Source organism: Gorilla gorilla, chromosome 2, assembly GCF_029281585.2.
Source record: "Gorilla gorilla gorilla isolate KB3781 chromosome 2, NHGRI_mGorGor1-v2.1_pri, whole genome shotgun sequence".
Lineage (NCBI taxonomy): Eukaryota > Metazoa > Chordata > Mammalia > Primates > Hominidae > Gorilla > Gorilla gorilla.
In genome coordinates, this window is record NC_086017.1 from 17,390,857 (window position 1) to 17,413,902 (window position 23,046).

Below are 23,046 nucleotides of genomic sequence, written 5' to 3' on the forward strand. Positions count from 1 at the left end.
AATCAGCCATAATTGTTAATTGGAATTATTCTGTATAATAACTTGCAGACGTAGTACATCTTTTGTGACTTGTGGATACTAAAACTATTTCATGCATATATTGCTCAGGACTCTTGGTCGCAAGTATTAACAATAAACTTCAAAGTATTTTAACATAGATAAATTTACTGGCTTACATAATGTCATAGTCTAGGAAAATTCTTGCGTCAGGGATAGCTATATCCAGGAGCTCAAACAAGCTCACCAGTGATCTTTGTCTTTCCACTCAGCTTCCCTCTATGTTGGCTTCTTTCTCTAATAAATTCCTCCTTTTAGCCATCAGCACTAGCCATCTTTTATCCTGGAAACTCTGAGTCCAGTGAAAACAAATATTTTTATCCTATGTGACCTCAGAAAAAGTCAAGAAATTAAATTCTATGACCTGGGACATAATGATGCCATCTCTGACCCAATCTCTGTGGCTAGGAGGTTGGAATGTTATCAGTAGTTGACTAACATGGTTCCTGAACAATCCTCAGCAGCATCACCTGGGATCGTGTTAAAAATGCATATTCTCAGGGCACATCTCAGATCCAATGAATCAGAAAATCTTGCAAACTCTATTGTAACAAGTCCATATGATGGTGATGCACTCTCAATTTTGAGAACCACTACAATATACTAATTGATTAGGCCTGGGTCATGTGCACAACCCAAGAGCTTCAGTGTAAGTTCAACCGCACAGAAGCATATAGAAAAGAAATCTGAGGAACTGGAACCAGGGAAGAGAAAAGAAAGAGCAGATGCTGTGCTGGCAAAGAGGAGAGATGCCTACTCTAATGAGATTTCCACCCAACAGTAAAGTTTCCCGTTGTTTCTAATGCCATTATTACTCAGAAGACTGCTGGGTATGTTCCCCTCCAGAAAACCAGTGTTTCAATTAAGGAAATACATTCTTCTCTAGGATAGTCTAAATGTCATCTGCAAATGGGGGATGGCCAAATGGTTTCCAGACCATATTATTTTCTTATCAAATACTTCCTGAATTCATAGGAAATAGCCTAATACAATTAAAGCCTTCATTAGTAAGCCCCACTTCTCCCCTGTGATAGTAGATTCACATTGCTGCAAAAGTTCTCAGTGAAAATGACAGTAATGCTTAGAGAATTTTAGAGAAGGTGGCCAGCACTGCAGTATTATCCAAAATAATTTTAGAACATTTTTAAAAAATAAAACACCTAACAAAGGAGATAAGTGTAGCTTTTCATACTGTCCTAGTTTTTGGTTTGTTTTTGTTTTTTACTTGATTTGGGCCATTTATACTTATTACCCAGGGGGGAAGACAGTAGAGTGCATGCCAGTTTTTCTCAAGTTATCTGCTCACAAGAATCCTTTGGGCACTTGTTATAAATACAGCCCCTAAGGTTCTTTTTCAGGATATTCATATTTGGAATGTTAGGAATGGGAAGAGGGAATTTGTATTGCCTCAGGGAATTCTTAAGATCTGGCATGTTGAGAACACTCTAATGGTGAAGAGTGAGGATGCTGGAATCCTATGGTATGGGCTCAAATCATACTTGTAACTCTTGCAAGCTGAGGGTAAACTATTCAACCTCATGCCTCATATGTCACTTGCCATGAGTACTGTTTGCTGCTGGTGTTCTTTTTCTATTCTCTTGAAGAATCTGCCTGATTCACCTTCTTATTTCTTATGTTACAGATAGAAGACATGCAGTGGGGTAAAGGAGTCCGAGAGATACCCCCCTCAGTGTGCACACTACCATGTAAGCCAGGACAGAGAAAGAAGACACAGAAAGGAACTCCTTGCTGTTGGACTTGTGAGCCTTGCGATGGTTACCAGTACCAGTTTGATGAGATGACCTGCCAGCATTGCCCCTATGACCAGAGGCCCAATGAAAATCGAACCGGATGCCAGGATATTCCCATCATCAAACTGGAGTGGCACTCCCCCTGGGCTGTGATTCCTGTCTTCCTGGCAATGTTGGGGATCATTGCCACCATCTTTGTCATGGCCACTTTCATCCGCTACAATGACACGCCCATTGTCCGGGCATCTGGGCGGGAACTCAGCTATGTTCTTTTGACGGGAATCTTTCTTTGCTACATCATCACTTTCCTGATGATTGCCAAACCAGATGTGGCAGTGTGTTCTTTCCGGCGTGTTTTCTTGGGCTTGGGTATGTGCATCAGTTATGCAGCCCTCTTGACGAAAACAAATCGGATTTATCGCATATTTGAGCAGGGCAAGAAATCAGTAACAGCTCCCAGACTCATAAGCCCAACATCACAACTGGCAATCACTTCCAGTTTAATATCAGTTCAGCTTCTAGGGGTTTTCATTTGGTTTGGTGTTGATCCACCCAACATCATCATAGACTATGATGAACATAAGACAATGAACCCTGAGCAAGCCAGAGGGGTTCTCAAGTGTGACATTACAGATCTCCAAATCATTTGCTCCTTGGGATATAGCATTCTTCTCATGGTCACATGTACTGTGTATGCCATCAAGACTCGGGGTGTACCAGAGAATTTTAATGAAGCCAAGCCCATTGGATTCACTATGTACACGACATGTATAGTATGGCTTGCCTTCATTCCAATTTTTTTTGGCACCGCTCAATCAGCGGAAAAGGTAAGTGAAAATGCACATCATAATATGTTTTTTTAAAATGTGTTGATTTTTGTAAGTACTGAAACCAAATTGATTGTATAAAGTAAGAAGTTTCGTATATGCAGAATGGTATTCCCAAGAGTAGAGAACTAATTCAAAGTCTAGTAGGCTTCAATGCTACAAAATTCTAAAACTGAGCCACGTTCATTCCACTGGAAACCAACCAGATGTAGCCTTTTCAAATTAATTAAATTATAGAATTATTAAATGTAATGAGAGATTATCTAGCATAAAATTATCTATCTAAAATAACCCTTCATATTCATTTATTCCCCACCTTCTCCACTTACCCACATATTTTTTGGGGGAAGGAAAAGAGGAGCATAGTACCTTCTCCTCCAGGTGGGAGTGTGTGATGGTCATTACTATCACCAGTGTAAATGCTCTCTCGCTCTTCCTAGTGGCTACCTAGGCTATTGCTGTCCATTGCATTTAGTACTCAAGCTTTACAACAGAGTAGAGTTGCCCAATTGTATATGCACAATATATACCCAGGTGGGTGAATATAGGAAAGATTTGGTTAGCATTTCATCATAGGCTCCCTACAACTAGATGGACATTAATCACATCCAGCAATTCACAGTGAGATCAGAGATGCAACTTTCTAAAAGAGGAAGAGTCAATATTTGGTGCAGAGCTAGTGTCATCAAGCTGTGAAACTTTGAGGCCAACATATTTGCTAGTTCACATGCACCTTCCAGGTAGTTATAAGTCTTGTGAATCTTTGATTTAGACAATTCTACGGTGTTGATTCTAGACATGATTCTTATACATCTGACTCCTATACTCACCCACGTGGCTATAGTTTCATGTAATATCAACCCTAATATATTGATACTGATAAGATATGGTGTCTTTCACTGGATGTAGGCAGCTCTGGCAGGTCAGTACAACTGTGATCTAGAGTTCTAACTGACATACTCTGCAAAGAGGGCTTAGGGATAGCTTGATTAGATGTCAGGACATTGGAGGTCTAGTCTGATTCCACGTAACTTTGGACAAATCTCTGAAACATTCAGGGACTCAAATGGGAAGAACAGGGATTGATTTAGAATGTCTAAAAATTTACAACAGCCTATGTATCCAGGAATTAGATTACTCTAGTTTTTCTTTGTTACCTCTGTTCTCCAATAATCATACAAAGGATTAATGGCATCTAGTTTTCCAGCTGAAAAGATGTATTTTACCTAAATTGTGTAATTCACAGGGGCTATAATTTTGAACCGTGTTTTTAAAAAAGTAAATATTTCATGAAACCACACAGAATTCTAAAACCAAGGAGAATGAATGGTTCCAGATTATGGTTTTAGTCATAAAGTATTTTAGAGAAAGTTCTTCTAAAATATACGCTCAATAAGCATAGCATGTTTCAATTTCATAATCTATGTTTACTGTCTGTGAAACCAACTTGAATATCATTTTATTTCTTCTGTGTATTCCTGGGCCAAGGGAATAGTAAAATATGAGTTAGAGTGGTAAAATACAATAGAGAGAAGAAAAAGAAAATCCCCAAATATGTGCTCGTAAGTTGATAACTATTGAACTTTTTATAGGGAATGATGAGTATCTTAAAAGCCTATGGAGATAATAATTATTTTGTTATTAAAACAACTCACTACCTCATGCAACAGGTTAAAGACATTAAAACCTTTCCCGTAAGTTTATTCTTGAGGAACATAAAAAGGAAAAATAATTATAATGGTTTTATAGATGAGCCTGATTGTAATGCCTATTTGACAATATATGTCTCTACCATTTCATTTTTCATTTCTAGTCATGATTATGGATCTTTTCAATAAGGTCACAGGTATAATTTATGCATTCATTTAAAAACCTGAAATTGAAACAAGGTTTCAGGAATTGAATTCTAGTTGTTCTAGAGAACAATGTGTTGGTAGAATTGGAGTGTGGGGAAATTTAAGCTTTCAAGCAGTGTGCTTTTTATACCAGAGTTTTAGAAGGCACATAATTTTCTTTGTGTATTCTCAATAGGTTATGAAGTTTTACGTGGTTGATTGACACAATTAAAGGCACAAAATTGCCAAATGGGAACAGTAAATTATTACATGAAAATGCACATCCACTTATAGGCATATGGCTAGAGAAGCATGAACAACCAATGAGAAAATACCAGCATGTATACATGAAACTATAGCATTTAAAATGTGGAAAGTGGCCAATTATCAAATGTAACAAAGAGATCACATCAGAAGGGACTTTTGCCAAGCCAGCAGCCTACAGAATCACAACTTTTTCATTTTTGTTTAGCTCTAACTGTTTAAGTGTTTTAAATCAAAGAATTATATTATAACAGGAAAAATAAGATTAGGCAGTGAGTTCAGTAATAACAATTTACTGTTTCAAGAAATTGAATTTATATTGAGTATGCTAGGAATATCTGTAAAAATTTCTGTCAAATTCATAAGCACAACATAAAGAGACAGCAGTATTCTTTTCCCTATTTTTTTTTTTTGCAAAATATTAACCCCCATGAAGTTTGTTTTTGCTTTTGTTAAGGAGGATATGGGAGACCACTGCTATCTTGTTTTATCATTGTTAATCCCATGACTTCTAGAATGAGCATCTTGCCATGTGGCCAGGGATGGAAGTGGTGAACTTTAACCACAAGAGAATGATTCTAGCTTCAAGAATTATATTTAGGTGATGTAATGATGCAAGAACACACTAAAACTGGTACATCAATAGCACAGTAGAAGCTGGCTGGCCCAGTTTGATGTGATAATATCCCATTATTTTGTTCTGGCACTATCTGCTGAAGACTAGAATGTTTTCTATAAAAAGCAAAAGCTTGCCTTGTGGTTGTGTCTATTCAGAGAGTTGCACATCTAGGAAAAGAAGTATGCCTCAGGTAGGGAACATACAGGCTACCCGGTCAAAATCTGAAAAATTCTATAGGTGATATGTTCATCTAGAGCTTTGTAGCCAGTTATTGCCTAAAGAGTTTTCTACGTAAGTTAACATATCTTTATACACAGGCAGGGAGACATGCTTTGTGCAATGTGACTCTACAAAGGGAAAATGATCTTGATACACAAGGAATGGGATCATAAGTTCTCAAAGGTCTTCCTTTGTGTATAAGTGTGTTTGTTTAGATAGGAGGACCGTGAGAAGAGGAAAAAGAAAAAGATTGAGGCAATTGAAGGGCAGAGAAAATTGCTAAAAAGGAAAGTGGCTTGAAGAAAGAATTGTGTCCTCTAAAATGGCACCCACGGGCCACTTTTATGTGCATATTATAACAGAATGAGGGTATATTACAAAACTTAAGTAATTTGATTTCCACGGGAGCCTTCGGTCACTAAATGACCGAATTGGGGCAACTATTGGCAAACTTTGAGCCAGTTCAGGATTCTTACCTCAGTGGTTCTTCAAATTGTGTTCATGATCATCCCCTGAGGAATTTAACAAATTATTGCATGTCTCCCCAACCCTATAATCCCCTACTGGTTCAACAGGTCTGGAATGCGGCATAGAACTATTCACTTTTCAAGTTTGCTGGAAAAATGCCAGTGGACACGATGCCAACCATACTTTTTAAAAGCCTTACTACTTTCTTCCCATTTACAGAAGACATCCTGTAAATATTTACTTGATTCTTAACTTCAGAACCGTTGGGAATCAATTAACTCCCATTTCAAGCAAAGGGGAGGTCCAGAAATCAAGGAACCAGGAGATCAGAAAGACACTAATCCACAAAGACAAAGTCAAGGATTAGAATGTCTAAATGAAGCATCAGTCCCAAGGCTTGGGCCAGAGACCACTAAAAAGTCAGGATCAAGTCCCTGGTCTTGGGACCAGAGATAGCAATAGAATAGGTAGACAGTGGTGCTCCCCAGCGGTATTTTTGTGGGGCTGAGAATATCGACCAAGAACTTTTGATCTTCTGCATGTAACAGATAGCCCTCAGAATCTGAACACAAAGTAAAATCTGCCTAGAACTAATAGAGGGATCAGAAAATTTGGCAGGTAGATAAATATTTCTCCATCCATGCCCAAGGCAGACATCACTAATCAATTATGACACACTCTCTCTGTACTCTGGTATAGTCTTGAAATCTTTTTCAATACAGTTTTAAAGCAAGGACTATTAACACATCAGAACTGGAATGAATTTGAAATCCATTGCTATTTCTGATTTAGTTTTGGATTCTTGATACCTCTTCCCATTCAGCTGTTTGCTGTCGTTGTGTGAAAACCAATGATAGTTTTCGTAAAGATTAATCGACTTAAAGAATAGTCAGGGAATTGGGGTGTGCTTAAATTCTTGTTGGTTTTGTCTCCGATTACAAATCTTTTTTGTTAAATTGCCAAATGCCATACAGCAAGGAGCAGCCCTGGTTCTCTTAGGAAGCTATATATTAGTTTATGCTTCTGTGCTATTTGTTTAAAATTTTCTCATGGTCTTTCAGTAATTAAACTTACAATGCGTGTACTGTGCCCTTGGTACTCTGTTAAGGACTGTGATGCAGAGATAAAACAGTGTTCTTTTCCATTAGGAACTCATACACTAATGGTCAATGTAGGTCTTCAAACAAACATTGAATAAGTGTGAGAAATATGATAGTTGTAGCATAAAGAATGAAGGACAGGCACATGCAGAAGGAGCTTCCACTTAAGCTTCACAGAAAATATGACAAGTGGACTGAAATTTAGAGGCAGAAAAAGTGGCATGACAATGTAGTAAGAAATTATATTACATGTTAAAAAGTGAGGGACAGTGTTTTCAACACATAGCACATAGAGAAGAGACAGATTGCACTTACACAAATTTGACTCTTGTAAAATGTGAGAGTATAATCAGAATTAATGAAACCTCATTCTATCTGCAAATTTTCGAACAATGTGAATTCCAAATTAACTTTTGGCAAGAGTCACATCTTTTCCATATAGTGGGTCAAGTTAACTTGAAATATTGTAGCTTGTAAGCTGAAATGCCTGTTCTACCTTAAGAGGAAATATTGACTTATGTGCCTGTTGAATTCTGCATGGTCTTTCCTTTAATGCAATGCCACCACCCTCTCATTTTGTAGGGCTGGACTCTATAGCAGAGGCAAAGATACGGCAAAAAGCAGCAAAGCCAAATTGTGAAGGGCTTTGTTTGAATTTTCTCCTTGAACCTATGAAGAGTCAGCAGAAGTTTCTAAATGTGGGAGAAATGTGAGCATAGGGTATTTTGAAATGGGAATTTTGGAAATAGTGCTTGAGTGTGAAAAGCAGCTAGAGGTAAGAAAACTAGTTGAGTATTATAATAATTTGACAAAAGATGGCACTGGTTTGAAGAAAGCTTAAGGGACTGGAAAAGATGGAGCAGGTTTGAAAGCTATTTTGGACGTTTTAAGCATTAAGAAAATATGCGAGTAGAGTAAGCTTTATCTTTTATTTTGTGTTATGTTGTTTTGTTATTTCAATAGAAATACAATTTTCAAAATTTGTTTAATTTAGAAAATAACATTGCCGACTATTTAATCTTTTTTATCAACAACAACTAAGCAAAGAAAGAGAACTCTCATTATCCCACACCCTAAAGACAATCATTGTCCAATCATCTGGTGGTAACTTCCAGCCATATAAACATACACACATTTACACACATACCCAAACGTATTTTAAAACAAAACTCCATATTTTCTCTTCTAGCATGCTTAGTAAGAACTTTCACCTTGCTTTGGAACACAGGAGAGAGAGGTGTCCCAGTGCATAGTTTTTGCTGATGCCATTTGTGCACTCATGCTGTGACAGGAGCTCATACTGGTTGTTGAGGTCTTGCTTCTGCTGTTTGGTTTTGTCTGTTCATGTTCCTATCAGAAGCCTATGAAACTATTTCCTTTCTGTTGCCTGCTGTGACCTTGGTGATAACTGAGTTTCTCTCTAAACAGCTGTCAGAAACCAGCTGTTTGCAAGGCTGGTGTTAGCCAGTGGCTTGGGATGGTGCAGTCATTTTTCTTCCTGCTGTAATGAATCAGCTAATTTCATATGCAGTCACCTAGGATAATTGGAGTCTCAACCATCTTAGACCCTTGCTTTAGCTAGGATAGCTACTTTATCAGGTAAATATCAAGGGCCTGTATAAAACTGAACTGAGCTAAAACTAATAAGGGAATAGCTTACTACATTAAAAGAAAGGCTTTAATCACTGAAAGTTTGAACAGAGTGATACTCAGAAAGAGAAATTCCTGCTAAAAGGGAAGACTCAACAACAGATTTTGAATCTTCCTGCCACCTCCCGTGGAGAGCTCCCTGGAGCTCACTTTTCCCCATAGGTGTCTTGCACTTTGAGATCTCAGCCACTAAGAGACACAGCCACAGGGACCCAGGCCTCAAACTAGGATAAACTGACACATCTCTGTTCCCTAGCTTTTCTCAAAGCATCAGAGACCATCTCTCATTTTCAGAAAGAATCTTTCTCAAAGCACAGGAAACCATAACAGAGCGTGGTGTGCTGATGGGCAGTCAGGGGACTGCCAAATTCTCAGCTCCATAGACTATAGGTCACAATACTGGCCCAATTGTGAATTCTTTCCAACTTCATTTACCCTCTTTTCTTCTGGTCCTAGAAGCTGGTTTATTTGGGCATTTTCTTCTACTCCACCATCCTATACTGCTTTGAGCCTAATCATTGTACATTCTGGATGTATCACTTAACTTATTTGGTCTTCACTTCTTTCGTCTTCACCATGGGTCTAATTATTCCTACCTCTAGGTTTAAGAGAAAATATTTAAATTGCTCAGCATACAAACTTAAAAGACTGATGATGCAAGATGCTAATGAGGATAAAGAACAACTAGAACACTCATATACTGCCAGTGGGAATATAAAACATGGTACAACTGCTTTGGAAAACAGCTTGGCAGGTATTTTAAAAATTAAACATATACCTAGCATACTGCTCCCGCCATTCGTCTTATATATTTTACCCAAGAGAAAGGAAATAGTGTATTCATGTAAAGACTTGTACATGAGGGGTTTTTTTTTTTTTTGTAGCTTTATTTCTAATAGCCCCACCCTGAAAACAACCCAAGTGTTCCTGAAAAGGTAAATGGATAAACAAACTGGGGTGGGTTTATCCACAAAATGGAATATTACTCTGCAGTAAAAAGCAATGGACCAGGCTGGGTGCAGTGGCTCACGCCTGTAATTCCAGCACTTCGGGAGGCTGAGGTGGGTGGATCAGTTGAGGTCAGGAGTTCGAGACCAGCTTGGCCAACATGGTGAAATCCTGTCTCTACCTAAAATACAAGAATTAGCCAGGCATGGTGGTGTGCATCTGTAAACCCAGCTACTTGGGAGGTGGAGGCACGAGAAGTGCTTGAACCCAGGAGGCAGAGGTTGCAGTGGGCCAGGATTGCACCACTGCACTCCAGCCTGGGCAACAGAACCAGACTCTGTCTCAAAAAAACCGCAATGGACCATTGATGCATTGAGCAGCATGGATAAATCTCAAAATAATGCTGATTAAAAGGCTCCAGACATAAAAGAATATATACGGTATGATTCAATTTATATCAATTTTTAAATATCCAAATTAACCTATAGTGACAGAAAAGTAAGTTGTTGGCTGTGAATAAGCAGGGAAGGGCTGAAGAATTACAACGAGGCATGAGAAAATTTGGGGGGTAATATGTGTTCACTCTCCTGATTGTGGAGGTGGATTCACAGATATATATAAGTCAAAATTGATCAATTTGCATACTTCAACATGAATAGTTTATTATATATTAATTATATCTCCATAAACCCATTAGAAATTGCTTTTTACAGAAACCCTTCTCTTTCTCCCCTCTTCCTCTTTTTTTCTTGAAATGTAATCATTAAGCGGCCTTATGCCAACTGGCCTATTTGCACAGTACTGAACCTAGAAATATATTTGTAATGATATTAGAATTGTGCAAATTAGAGTATGTAAAGCTCTTTAAACACTCTCTACCACATGGTAAATGCTCAGTAAAGGATAACTTTATTCTTCTACCCTAGGTTCCTCTTAGCAAAATATGTCTACCTGGGCATTGGCAGGAGGGTCCCCAGAAGGTAAAATAGTCACATATCTGGGGGAACTGTCAGGAGAGGCTGTAGTATAAATTAGCGGGACTATAAGAGCTGACACTGGAGAGACGGGTAGAGGCAAAGCCCCAGAAGGCCCTGTGTGCCCTATTAAGGAGCATGGACTTTGTTTTTTAAACAAGGAGAGAAGTGTTTCAATGGTTTATAGGATAGTGGTGTGACACGCTTGGGCTTATGCTTTAAAAAATTACTCATTGCTAATAAGTAATGGATTGCATGACAGTTAAGATGTGAAATTTTACCCTGGGAAGATAGGCACTGGCTACCAGTCGTGATTTAAATGGACTTTCCTAATGCTCATATTTTTAGACCCAGGTTAGCACACAACCTGAAGGTGCAGAAGAATGAGAAGAATCCCTTAGAGCAAAAGTTGGATCAGAGCTGGCAGTCACCTATAGTACCTTTACTTCCCCCTTCAGAAAGAGGCCAGTGAAAGAGTTAGATGAGAACTCAGCATATGATTCTCCTCCCATCTCTGCTTCATGGGATGTTTGGTGGGGTGGAAACTTGAACACTAGCTTCAGTCTATACCCTCCCTCCCCAAGTAAAGCTTGAGACATTGGAATGAGACTGCAACACCATAATAATGGATGTATATTATGGGTAATCATAAGAATTGTTGTTGAAGAGTATCCGTATACTAGAAATACTGCCCATATACAGCCTTCCTTGTTTTGGTATATTCTTACTACGTTACTGCAACACTAGTTTCTTCTGAGTATAATGGATCTCTGGCTGTTGAACTGCAAGCAGTTCCTAATGAATAAAGCTATCCTCAAATGACTGGCACTTGGGGCGTAAGAGTTCAGGGCACATGCCACCTGCTGTGGAGTTATGCATCTTCAGATGGCTCAGCTTGTTACCTTTTATAATACATTTGGTTGCTCTCTACCCACTCAGCTCAGGACCACATTTGGCTCTGTTGGTCTGGCTGGGTTTGGCCATAAAGTTTTCAGGTCATAAAGCATTGAGAAGTGAGCAACCTCAAATAAATAGGTATCTAATTGCAGGTTTCAAGGAGGACTCCTGTGGAATATCCCAACTCAACAAAAGCCACATTTTCCCATCTAAGTCTCATGTACGTGATGGTGTTGGGGAAGATAACGGGTCACAAATAGTCAATAGAGAGATCATAGAGCAAGGTATACTGTGGCAAGGAATGTAAAAGACAAGTTCATGCCACTAAACTAGCACTTCCTTGAAGCTCTCAATGTCTCTATATACCTGAAGGAGGAAACTCACACTCAGTAAGTCATCGGTAGAAATCTATTGGTGGACAAATGAATGACTGAAGCAAAACATCCCATTTTCCTTCTCGTATTGCAGGCTCTTCATCCTCACTTTCAACTTTGATGTGATCTCACGTTAGTGATTTATCACTTGCAAAGGACTTAGATTGTTTCCAAAAAAGGCTTGATTTATATATAAGGAGTCAGTTGTTCACACCTGGGAGATTCTGGCTAACAGACCCAAAGCCCTAGATCAGATTGTAATGATTGGGTTTTAGCATCAAGGCCAGATATTTAGGCTGGTGAAATCTGCCTTCCAATTCTATCAATTCCATTGTGTTTCTCTGGTAACCTTCCCAGTTCCCTGTCAAAGTGACTAGATTGAGGCATCATGGCCAAATTACATTGTTGATGAGGTGAAGGCTGCTGCCTGGTGTTACACCAAATGCCAGATGAATGGAGCCTTGGTTTTAACCCAGCAATCAGATCATTATCTTTTATTTTCATGTTGTAGATCTTGAGGTATGGAAGTACCTTGTGCATTTTTTTTTAAAGAAATTAACTGAGGAGTAAAGAACCACATAGATGTTTCTACTGCCATAAACTGAGGTTCAACTTAAATGCTGATCTTTTTTTCCTAAATCTTTACTGAGTGGACTGCATAGGGATAAGTGTTTTATAAGGCCTTGGAACCTTTGTATTAGTTTCTAAATTTGGACATTACCCAGTTACAGTGTACTAGGAATGGGGTCAGAATCTTAAGATGCTTCATTGTTGACAATATGGCAACAGTGAATAAACAGTAGAGGCAAGTTAATGGCACAGTCCTTGGACTGAAATCTCTAGAAATGGCCATGTAAGAGGAGACATCCCATATTATTCCAGGGTTGAGAGCTGTGTGGATGATTGGTAAGCAAGCTTATTGAGTTTTAGATCATAATGAAGGGGTTTGGGAAATGAAAGGAATCATCATTGGATTTTCCCACAGAAATCCAGCTTCCCACTGCAGTTGTTAGGAAAAGAAAACGTAAGGAAATGATTTCTTAATGGTGACACTGACAATCAGTCTAGCTGATGCAGAAGCACCAGTGTCTATAACAAGTCCTCTGATGCCTGAAATTGAAAATTGTCTCTCTAATGTGCCTGTGTGCTCCCATTCAGCTTTATGTTCCAATTGATTGTTTGACTTATAACCAACAGTGATTTTTTTGATCCAAGGCCTCCCTTCATACAGGTCTAAAAAAAACCTGACTAGTAGATGTACTGAAACAGCAACTAAGAAAGGTTTTGGTTCCCTATAGTGATACTATCTTTATTCCTTCAGTGTCTACCACCCCGAGCTAGATATTCTAGGAGATCAAGTTTTAAAATAATTTCCTTTTTGTTCAGAATGTCCCCCTGTTATTTAACAATCAATTTTAAGCACCTGTAACATGACCTGTGACCCCCCAACCAGTGAGGATCCATCACTTGCTTTTTCAAAAACCTTCCAGCAGCTTCTCATTGTTACTATTATTATCATTGCCTCCTGCCACCATTACAATTAGGACAGTATTCAGACTCTTTCTTAGAGCCCAGGAGGTTTAACTCAAGATCACAAAATACAGCCCATGGACCTGTCCAATAAGTAACTTGTTTTTATAAATAAGGTTTATTGGAACACAGCCTCATCCATTCATCTACGTACTGCCTATGGTTGCTTTTATTGCTACAAAGACAGAGTTGAATAGCTGTGACAGAGATTATATGACCTGCAAAGCTAAAAATATTTATAAACCGGAACTTTACCAGTAAAGCTTGCCGGACCTGCCTCAGATAATCTATTGCCTTCTTAGCTTTCTGACCTTCATTTCCAATTTCTTCTCATCCTTGCTGACTTTTCTTCGGTCTTGGTGGTAGTATTTCTGCTCCTGAAAACCCCGGGGCCATTTCCTTCCCAGGACCTTTGTTCAGGATATGCCTTCTTTATAGGAGGCTGTCACGCAGACCTTTCCATGCTGTGTTCTTCTCACCACTCGAAGCTCAGCCTACAGACACATATCATGGCTTCCTTAACTCTCCTCTACCCCAGCTAAAGGGAGCTCCACCCCAGTCATATTCTGTTTGTTCCTATTCCTCAGTAACTTATGTCACTTACTGGTTTGTTCACGTGTACCTGTATCTCCTCATTAAAATGAAAGTACCTGAAAGGTAAGGCCCTGCTCTGTCTCTAGTTCTACTTTGTATCCCTAGAGCTCTAAGCAGTGACTGGTACCTAGTAAGTGCTCAATAAATCCCTGTGGATTGGATGGAAGAATGAAAGAAGGAATGAATGAATCTGTTGTGGAGTATGATACAGTTTCTACCCTCAATATATTGTTTAGAGAGAGCCATGTACACTAACGTCTGTGAAAATAAGAAAGTAGGTTTATAGCAAGAACAGCCTTGAGCGAGATCAATCTTGCTGAGGGAGTATGTCATGAAGATTGCGCAGACAAAGCTAATAGTCAAGGATGACCAACCACTGTTAAACATAAAAAAGACTTTCTAAAGTGAAGGAATTGATTTTGAAGTTATTTATTGAAATTGATTATGAATGAATATATTAAAATGTCCAATCTCATATATAATTTTCAGTCTTCAGAACAGTAAAGATGAAAAAATACAGTAATACACAGTGATGGTAAGGATGTGGGAAAACGAATATTCTTATCTTTTACAAATGAATGTCCAAACTGATCAGATCTTTTAAGAAGGGTAGTTTTATGCTGTATATCAAAAGCTTTTAGAATATGAATAACTTTTCTCCCAGTAGTTCCATTTCTAGGATTTTTGGAAAGGGGAGAAATTAGAAACTTCCTCAAAGATAGAGGTACCAGAATGTTCACCAGAATGTAAGTAGCTAACAAAAGGGAGGTGACAGTGCATTATAGAACTTCTACATAATATAGTACTTAGAATTGTTAAAAATGATGGTGCAAATCAGAGTCCAGAACACCAATTGTTGAACATTCTCTGTGTATCAATCACCAGTCCAAACACTTCATATAGATTACTTCTCTGAAACGCCACACCAAACTCTAAATAGGGACTGATGTCATCCCCATTTACAGAGTAGAAAATAGAGCCTTACAAAAGTTAAGTCACTTTTCTAAGGTCCCAGAGCCAGAAAGGGAAAAAGAAAGTTGCTTATCAGGACCTGACTCACATAATGCTCTGGGATACGGACAATAAAAATGATCAATTCTTTTACCCTGGACAAATTACTTGATCTTTCTGGGTTTCAGTTTCCTTGTTTATAAAATGAGATTAACAATAGTATTTGTCTCATAAGGTTTTCATGAGGATTGAATGAGTTAATTCATTCTGTATGTATCTATATTAAAATATGCATATATATATATGTGTGTGTGTAGCTATATCCTAGCCACTGTTGTGTATGCAGAAAAGGCATGAGCAAGCAAAAGAGTTAAATTCCTGAGTCTGCATTCTAGTGGACAGAGACAGACTTTAAATGAATAAATGAAATATAAGGAGAATATCAGACTGTGGCAAATGTAAAAAAAAAAAGTAGATAAGAGAAGAAATACCAGGATGGGGCATACAGTCTGCAATTAGGAATAGGGGCTCAGAGCAGGGCTCACTGAGAAGACAACCTTTGAACAAAGACATAAAGAAGCAAACCATGAGGAGATCTAAGAGAAGAGCATTCCAGGTAGAGAGACCAGCAAGTGCTGAGGCAGAAGCATGTCAAGGCTATTTGAGAAATGACTAGAATAGTAGTGTGAGCTAGGATGGGCATGGTAGGAGATGAGCCTGGAGGACAGGTGGCAGGGCACCAGTGCGTGCAGAATCAGACTGGACGACATGCAAAGCCTTTAAGGATTCTGGATGGAGGCACAACATGATCTGACAGATTTCAAAAGGATCAAGCTGATCCTCCCAAATACATTAATTTCATGTAAAGTACTCAAAACAGTGTCTGGTACCTAACAAGTGGCCAGTAAAGATTACATATTTTTATTTGCAGTATTAACATCATCTTCCTCTAGCTTCATACTTTTTCCACAGTTTCTTCAGGAAATATATATATGGAACAGGGAAACCTTCACTTTCCTTCATACCCTTAACAGACTTGTGCATATGCCATTTGTCCACTGCTGGAGAGAAGCTAGTTTGTGTTGGAAAACATGGGGAAACTGAATTCTAGCACCAACCCTACCCTTGTACTCAGCCTAGGAACAGTTTAAACCTGAGAAGACCTGAGTGGACTGGTAACCTCTTCCATGGATAAGATAATGGGGCTCCCACACATAATTACACAATAATGTAACAATATTCCATGCATGGAAATGCTCTTGCTAGTTAGAGTATCTTTTCAAATGCATCCTTCTATACAGCACTGACTCAACAATAATACTTTTGCATTTAAAATACTATTTTGATGAGAACATTGCTTCTGGCAATTGCCTCACCAAATTTCTCCTTTTGGTATCGTTAAAGTACAGTTTTATCAGGTAGCAGATGGTGAAAGAATGGCCCCATATTCATAGCCTTATTTTCCAGTGATTATGTGGTTATATCCAGTTTGCTGGGTTTGGGCACTTTCCAGTTTCAAACATTTATTGATTCATCCCACTAATGTCTACAAAAAGCCACCATGTGCCAGGTACATATTTAGGTGCCAGGGATGGAAAGGGGAACAAGACAAATTCGTTGCCCTCATGGAAATCACATTCTATTGAAAAGTGAGACAATGTGCAAACAAACAAATAGAAAATGATAAGAAGACATAGGAAAGGTAGAGGAAGATGGGAGATAGATCTTACCGGGACTCCTGTATTAGATGTGAATGGTCAGGAGGGCTTCTTGGAGGAGGTGCTCTTCAAGCATAAACCTGCATGAAATGAAATAGCAAAAGGAAAAGCAAGGGAAAAGGTGCATGGAGGAGAGTGTGAGTGGCGTGAGAAACAGAAGCTGGAGGGTAGAGGATGGAGGTAGAAAATGGAATGGGGTGGGGGTAGCCAGTGGCTATTTATGTAGGGCTTTGGAATTTATTCTGAGCAAGAAGGGAAAAATGGGAAGCTTTAGAAACTGATTTATGTTTTAGAATGACCACTTGGACTGTTGGTAAGAAGAAAACTGTGGAGAAGCAAGAGTAGGGTCAGGGAGGCCAGAGAGAAGTTTCCCAAGCACCTGCACATTTGATAGAGCTTCCAAAATTACACCCTTGACACAATCCACAGAAGGGGGGGAAAAAAACACTGAAAGTGATTTACTCACAAAATAAGCATCATACTTTCCTAGCTTTGGGGAACTCATTTTATCAAATCAATTATGTAGGCAAGGTTCTACAACTTCCAGGAAGTAAGAAAATCTTACAGGTGATGTCCTAAGGCTGCTGACCCCAATTTTCTTCCTTTCTTCTGAAATGATGTGACTATTCCAAGTCTCATTCACCTGTCCAGTGGCCATCTGAGATAGTTCCCAGATAGCAAATTAGCCTCCTAGGCTTTTAAAAAAAATCCCTCACTGATTCAGCAAATTTTATTCAGCACCTTGTTGTGTCCAGATGCCATGAATCATAACCAAAATGTAGGTCCATGCAGATTGTATTTTGCATCCTGTGTAATGCCAGGGGCTGCTATTCACATAGGTTATAAGAATGCCACCACATGGAGTTGTACGGTGTGTTGCCTGCATAACTGCACCCTGTAGCCCTGCCAGTCTGCTAGGTACTGGGGACAGGAACAAGCAAGACATAATGTTTTTGGTTAACCATGTGCCCAGGTTAGAGTGATTGCCCTTTTACTTGGCATCCTAATGAGAGTTCATTTGTTTTTCACCATCCTCTATGTAAATACAAACGTGGCATTACTGAGAGCAGGGTGCACTTCCAAAAATGCAAAACCTCCAAACCTGTCTTCCCGACAGGCCTCAGCAGTATTCATTCTGGAAACCCATCAGAAGCATTTCAGATCAAAGCAGGTAACAGAGGTGAGCTGCAACCAGGGATGATTTGAGATTCCAGACACATCCTGACCACCATCTGGGCCTCTGCAAAAGCATCTGCAGGCTCTTCTCAAAGCTCAGGGCCCCCACACAGAGAGCAAGGAGAGATATATGGCCTAGGAGAAGCCAGCAGATGGTGAGTTACCCAACTTCTTACAAGGTTAAAAGTTTCAACTCATCATTGTGGAAGGGTGGTAAAAGTGTCTTCTATTCCCTAGTCTTCCTTTCTGTGTGTGTGTGTGTGTGTGTGTGTGTGTGTGTGTACGTGTGTATTTCTGACACAATCCTCATTTTCTTATCCTATGTCCTCTTGTGCCTTCTATTGCAAAGAAATGATCTATTCAGTCAATTGTTGATTGATTCATTCATTCAATATGTATTTACAAATATCGACTTTGTGCCTGGCACTATCTAGGCCTTGGGGACAGTGAACAACATTGACAAAGTTAGTGCTTCATGAAATCTACATAGTAATTGGATAAAGCTACACATCATTTTGGATAATGATATGTGCTCTGAAGAGACAAAGACAGGTGCATGGGAATAGAGAATGACTGGAGAGAGCACGGCTACTTCTGATTGGTTGGTAGTCATGAAAGGCTTCATTGAGGAGGTAATACATGAGCTGAAGTAGTAATGAGAAGGATGTAGAAGCAAACATAATTGGTTAAACTCCTTTACAAGGATCTGCTAGATACTTTCCTCTTTCTTCTTTTTGTCAAATCCTTGTTGAATATGTACATTATGGGATAAAGTAAACAATTCAAATATGAGTATGTAATATATCGGTTGCTTGAATGCTGTGATATGATGGGAGGGAGAGTGAGAGAGTGGTTAAATTAATCAAATATGAGTATGTAATATATCAATTGCTTAAATGCTGTGATATGGTGGGAAGGAGAGTGAGAGGGTGGTCAGGGATGCCATCTTGGAGGTGGGAGTATTCTTGAATAGAGAACAAAGCAAGAGAAGGAGTCATGAATATAACTGGGGGTGGGGGTAGGGAAAGTGCCCAGGCCAGAGATGAGCAAATGCAAGGGCAGGTAGGCGCCAAGGCAGGGGTAAGACTGGCAAGAGGAGCAGTAAGGAGGATCCTGTGTCTGCAGCGAACAGGCAGGAAAGAGTCCAGGAGGGGGCAGGATCCTGATCCCTTGACATTGTATAGGCCATGAGGAGAAATTTCAGTTTTATTTTGCATTGTATGGGATGTCATTGGATGATTTTGAGCATGATCTGACTAAACATTTTAAAAAGACTACTCTGTCTTGGAGAAGAACAGACTCTAGGGGTGAAAGTGGAAGCAGGAAGATAAGCCAGGGCACTGTTCACTGTTACAGTAATCAAGGCAAAAGACCATGGTAGCCTGGGCTGGAGGAATGAGTTGGAGGTGTTGAAAAATGGTTTGATTAGGGAGATGTGAAGATGAGCTAGACTGAATCTGGTGATTGATGCTATATGAGGTACAAACAAAAGGGACAAATCCAAATGACTCCACACGTGTTGTGCAGACAGCTGTGTCAACAGTAGTTATTTCTGAAAAGGCAAGACTAGAGGAGAGGGCAGGTTTGGCAGGAAAGAGGCAAATTCGGACACAGTAACATTGAGATGCTTATGAACGGTGGTGAAGATGTCAGCTAGGAGTTGAATACACAATTCTGGAATTCAAGAGAGATGCTGGGAATTATCAGACTGCAAATGATACAGGAAACCTGGAGACTAGATGAGATCATGTAGGCATAATTGTAGATAGAAAAGTAACTATGATGCCCAAGATACTCCAATATTTGAACTAGGGAAGAAGAAGAAGTAGCAAAGGAGCTGAAAATGAATATCATAATAGAGAGGAGGGTAAATGGGAGGGAACAGTTACCCAAAAAGTGATTGAGGAAAGGGTGAGGAGAAAGAGGGAATGAACCATTGTTTTTCAAATGCTACTTGGAAGTACTAGAGCATCACATTGAGCAATGGGGTCACTACTGGAAAATTCAAGAGTGATTTGACGGACTGGTATCGGTGAAAGCCTGGGTAGAGTGGTGCTAGGGAGAACGGGAGGAGAGAGAGCTTCTGTGAGCATAATAAAGGCTTTCAAGGGGTTTTACTGTCATGATTTTGTAAAGCTCATGCACAGCTGTGAGGACCCAGGTAGTAGGTGGAGAGGGTTATAGGATCAAGGGAGGGGGTCTTTAAATGTTTGTCTGGTGAAGACAGTAACCTCCAAGAAGAGGAAACTTAAAAGTTCAGAAGAGTGAGGAGATCATTATTACAGTGATGTGCTCGTTGTTTGTTTGCTTGTTTGGTTTTGTGACATTTTCTGTATTAGGCCATTATTATTCAGCTATAAAGAAATACCTGAGACTGGGTAATTTATAAAGAAAAGAGGCTTAATTGGCTCATGGTTCTGTAGGCTTTCCAGGAAGCATGGCAACATCTGCTTCTGGGGAGGTCTCAGGAAGTTTTCAATCACAGTGGAAGACGAGGGGGATGTAGGCATCTCACATGGCAGGAGGAGGAGCAAAAGAGAGAGTGGGGGGAGGTGCCATGCACTTTTAAATGACCAGATCTTGTGAGAACCCACTCGCTATTGCAAAGACAGCACCAAGCCATGAGGGATCTGCCTCAGTGACCCAAACACCTCTCACCAGGCCACATCTCCCACACTGGGGATTACACTTCAACATGAGATTTGGGAGGAGACAAATATCCAAACTATAGCACCTTTTAAAAATGTGAAAGCCATTCTTAGCTTGTAGACCACACAAAAACAGGCTATGAATTGCCCATGGGCCATAGTTTGCTGACCCCTGCAGTCCAGCAGACTGTTCCATGATCTTCCATTACCAGACTCAAATATACTGGATTTAGTGCATCAAACCTGGGGTCATTGTGCATGTGAAGGGTATGAGGTTTCCATCTATTAGACAGTGCACATAAAAAGGCTTCTGATCCAGAGTCCCTTTGTTTCTTGGTGTGGCTCATTTTTGGTTTGTTTGTTTCCATGAGGATAAGATCTTAAAGTATGTTTTTTTGCTAGGACCATGGATGACATTAGAAGTTAGAATTACAAGTTTCAACAAATAGATCCTATAGTGCTGGCAGATACCAAGAATGCAAGAAGGCTTGGCTAGGAAATAGCATAGTCCCGGGTTGACCAAGACACATCATAAATGAGGAATAAGGGAAGTTGGTGATGGACAACAGATCTCTTGTTACATTTGAGGCAGTTTTCTCTCCTCATCCTACTTCCACTTTCTCTCCTACATTTCCTACTTCCATAAGCAGAGAATGAGGGAAAGCTTCATTCTCAGGAAGATGAAAGGAACAAATTCCTTGACCCTAGGATACAGGTATTTGTTTCCTGGCAAACAGTGAAATTTGCATGCAAATTAGAAGCATCTCTGGATCTTAGGACTCTTCTTCAGTCATCATAATCTGACATATTGCAGATAAGGAATATAGAGATGCATAGGTATGATGCAGTAAGAGATAAATCCCCACATCCCAGTGGTGGGTAACAAAGTAAAGTTTCATGAAAGTTGGGTAGCTCTTCTCTATCCTCTAGCTGTGCTATTTGGACACATGTCCTTTGAGCTTGCAGGAGCAGGAGAACAGTTAGAGAATACCTGGGGGAGGTTGAGGAGCACATGGATATCTGGTGAGCACTATCTTTGCCACAATGAATGCTGACACCAACAACCTGTCCTTTGATAACACAGGCAGACTCAGCTTTCATATCTAACCGATTTATCCAGCATTCTCCCCAGCAAAGATACAATGACTCGGAACCATATAATACAGCAAAGAAACTTTCTTTAAAATATTTATCAGTTATCGTGAAAGAAATCTCTTGCTTGTGAGGGTTGATTGCAAGGGTCTTGAAGTTGTCCTTTATAAGAAAATAAAGTAGGACTTTATAATTCTTGGAACAATTGTAACATTAATTTTTTAAAAATTGCCATCTTTGCTTAAGCTTTTGAAAATCCTATTGGCAATTCTGTGTTTAATAAGGTACACTTCAAAGTGGGCTGGTACAGATACTTCTTGACAGCACAGAAGGGCTTCTCCATGATGAAAAAATAAGTGTTTGCGTCAATAGTGAAATAATAAGTAATTGACTTTGGTGGACTAAAAATGGACCATTGATAACTTGAGACATGAATTTCTTTCCAGAAGGACTACAAGCTTGAATATAATGATATAAAGATATCTTGATATCTATAGTTAATGAGACCAAAGGGCAAGGATAAAGGGACTTGAATCCTTTTCTTAAATCTCCATAAATTCCTCTTGAAAGAGAATTTCTACTCAGATATTTCAACTGGAAGGGACTATAGAAATGATGTAGTTAAGCCCTTTTATTATAAAGATCTGAGAACAGAGACTTCTATCTCAGTGACCTTCCTAGGGGCCTATCATCAGTGGCAGCAACTGATTTCATTTAATGAGATATATGCAAATTGTGTTTCCCATAATGCACTGAGAGTACCCTGATGTCTTTACATATTGACGTTTCCATTATTTTTAGTTCTTGATTTTTTATCGTAAAATTAATGTTTGCCATACAAAATTCAACACTGTGAATTTTAAATATCTTTTTGTTAGTCTGTTTCTTTTCATAAAACTGAAATACATTTACTTCACCCTGGCTATTGTAGGTCCCCAGAAAGGTTCAGAAGATCACTTGATGATATATTGTGGAAATATTTTTCAGCTTTAGTCCCTGTATCCCGAGTGATGAGAAATCCTAGTCCTCAAAACATTTGTATTCAGTTTTCACATTAACACCTGGGATGTGGGTTTCAGAAGTAGGTGTTTGTCTCTGGTCTTATATCCAGAGCTTGACATAGGGGCATCTGTGCCTGCTTCAGCATCCAAACAAAGATGTCCACTCTACAGCTAGTAAAACATTGCAGAAAGAGGCAGTGTTTATATGACTGATAAAGTATTTTACAGCTCTATTACGGAGGGGGGATTGTCAGAAAGACAGATAAGATTAACTGACAAAGAATCTTATACTCCTGAAAATCAGGTGGCTTAATGACAACCTGATATCATGAAGCCCTAATTAAGGCTGTCAA

At 39.3% G+C, this 23,046-nt stretch overlaps 1 protein-coding gene and 1 long non-coding RNA gene across 5 annotated transcripts in view; one reads left to right on the plus strand and one right to left on the minus strand.

Annotated features, from left to right (window-relative positions):
- The window catches only part of GRM7 (glutamate metabotropic receptor 7), an 892,306-nt gene that overhangs the window by 727,058 nt on the left and 142,202 nt on the right, over nucleotides 1–23,046 (plus strand). For all 4 annotated transcript variants that reach the window (XM_055383687.2, XM_004033530.5, XM_004033531.5 and 1 more), the window contains exon 8: nucleotides 1,700–2,635. In XM_055383687.2, the coding sequence (XP_055239662.1) occupies nucleotides 1,700–2,635 (936 nt within the window). The remainder of the gene's footprint in view (nucleotides 1–1,699; nucleotides 2,636–23,046) is intronic.
- The window catches only part of LOC134758028 (uncharacterized), a 94,474-nt gene that overhangs the window by 56,875 nt on the left and 14,553 nt on the right, over nucleotides 1–23,046 (minus strand). The window lies entirely within an intron of this gene.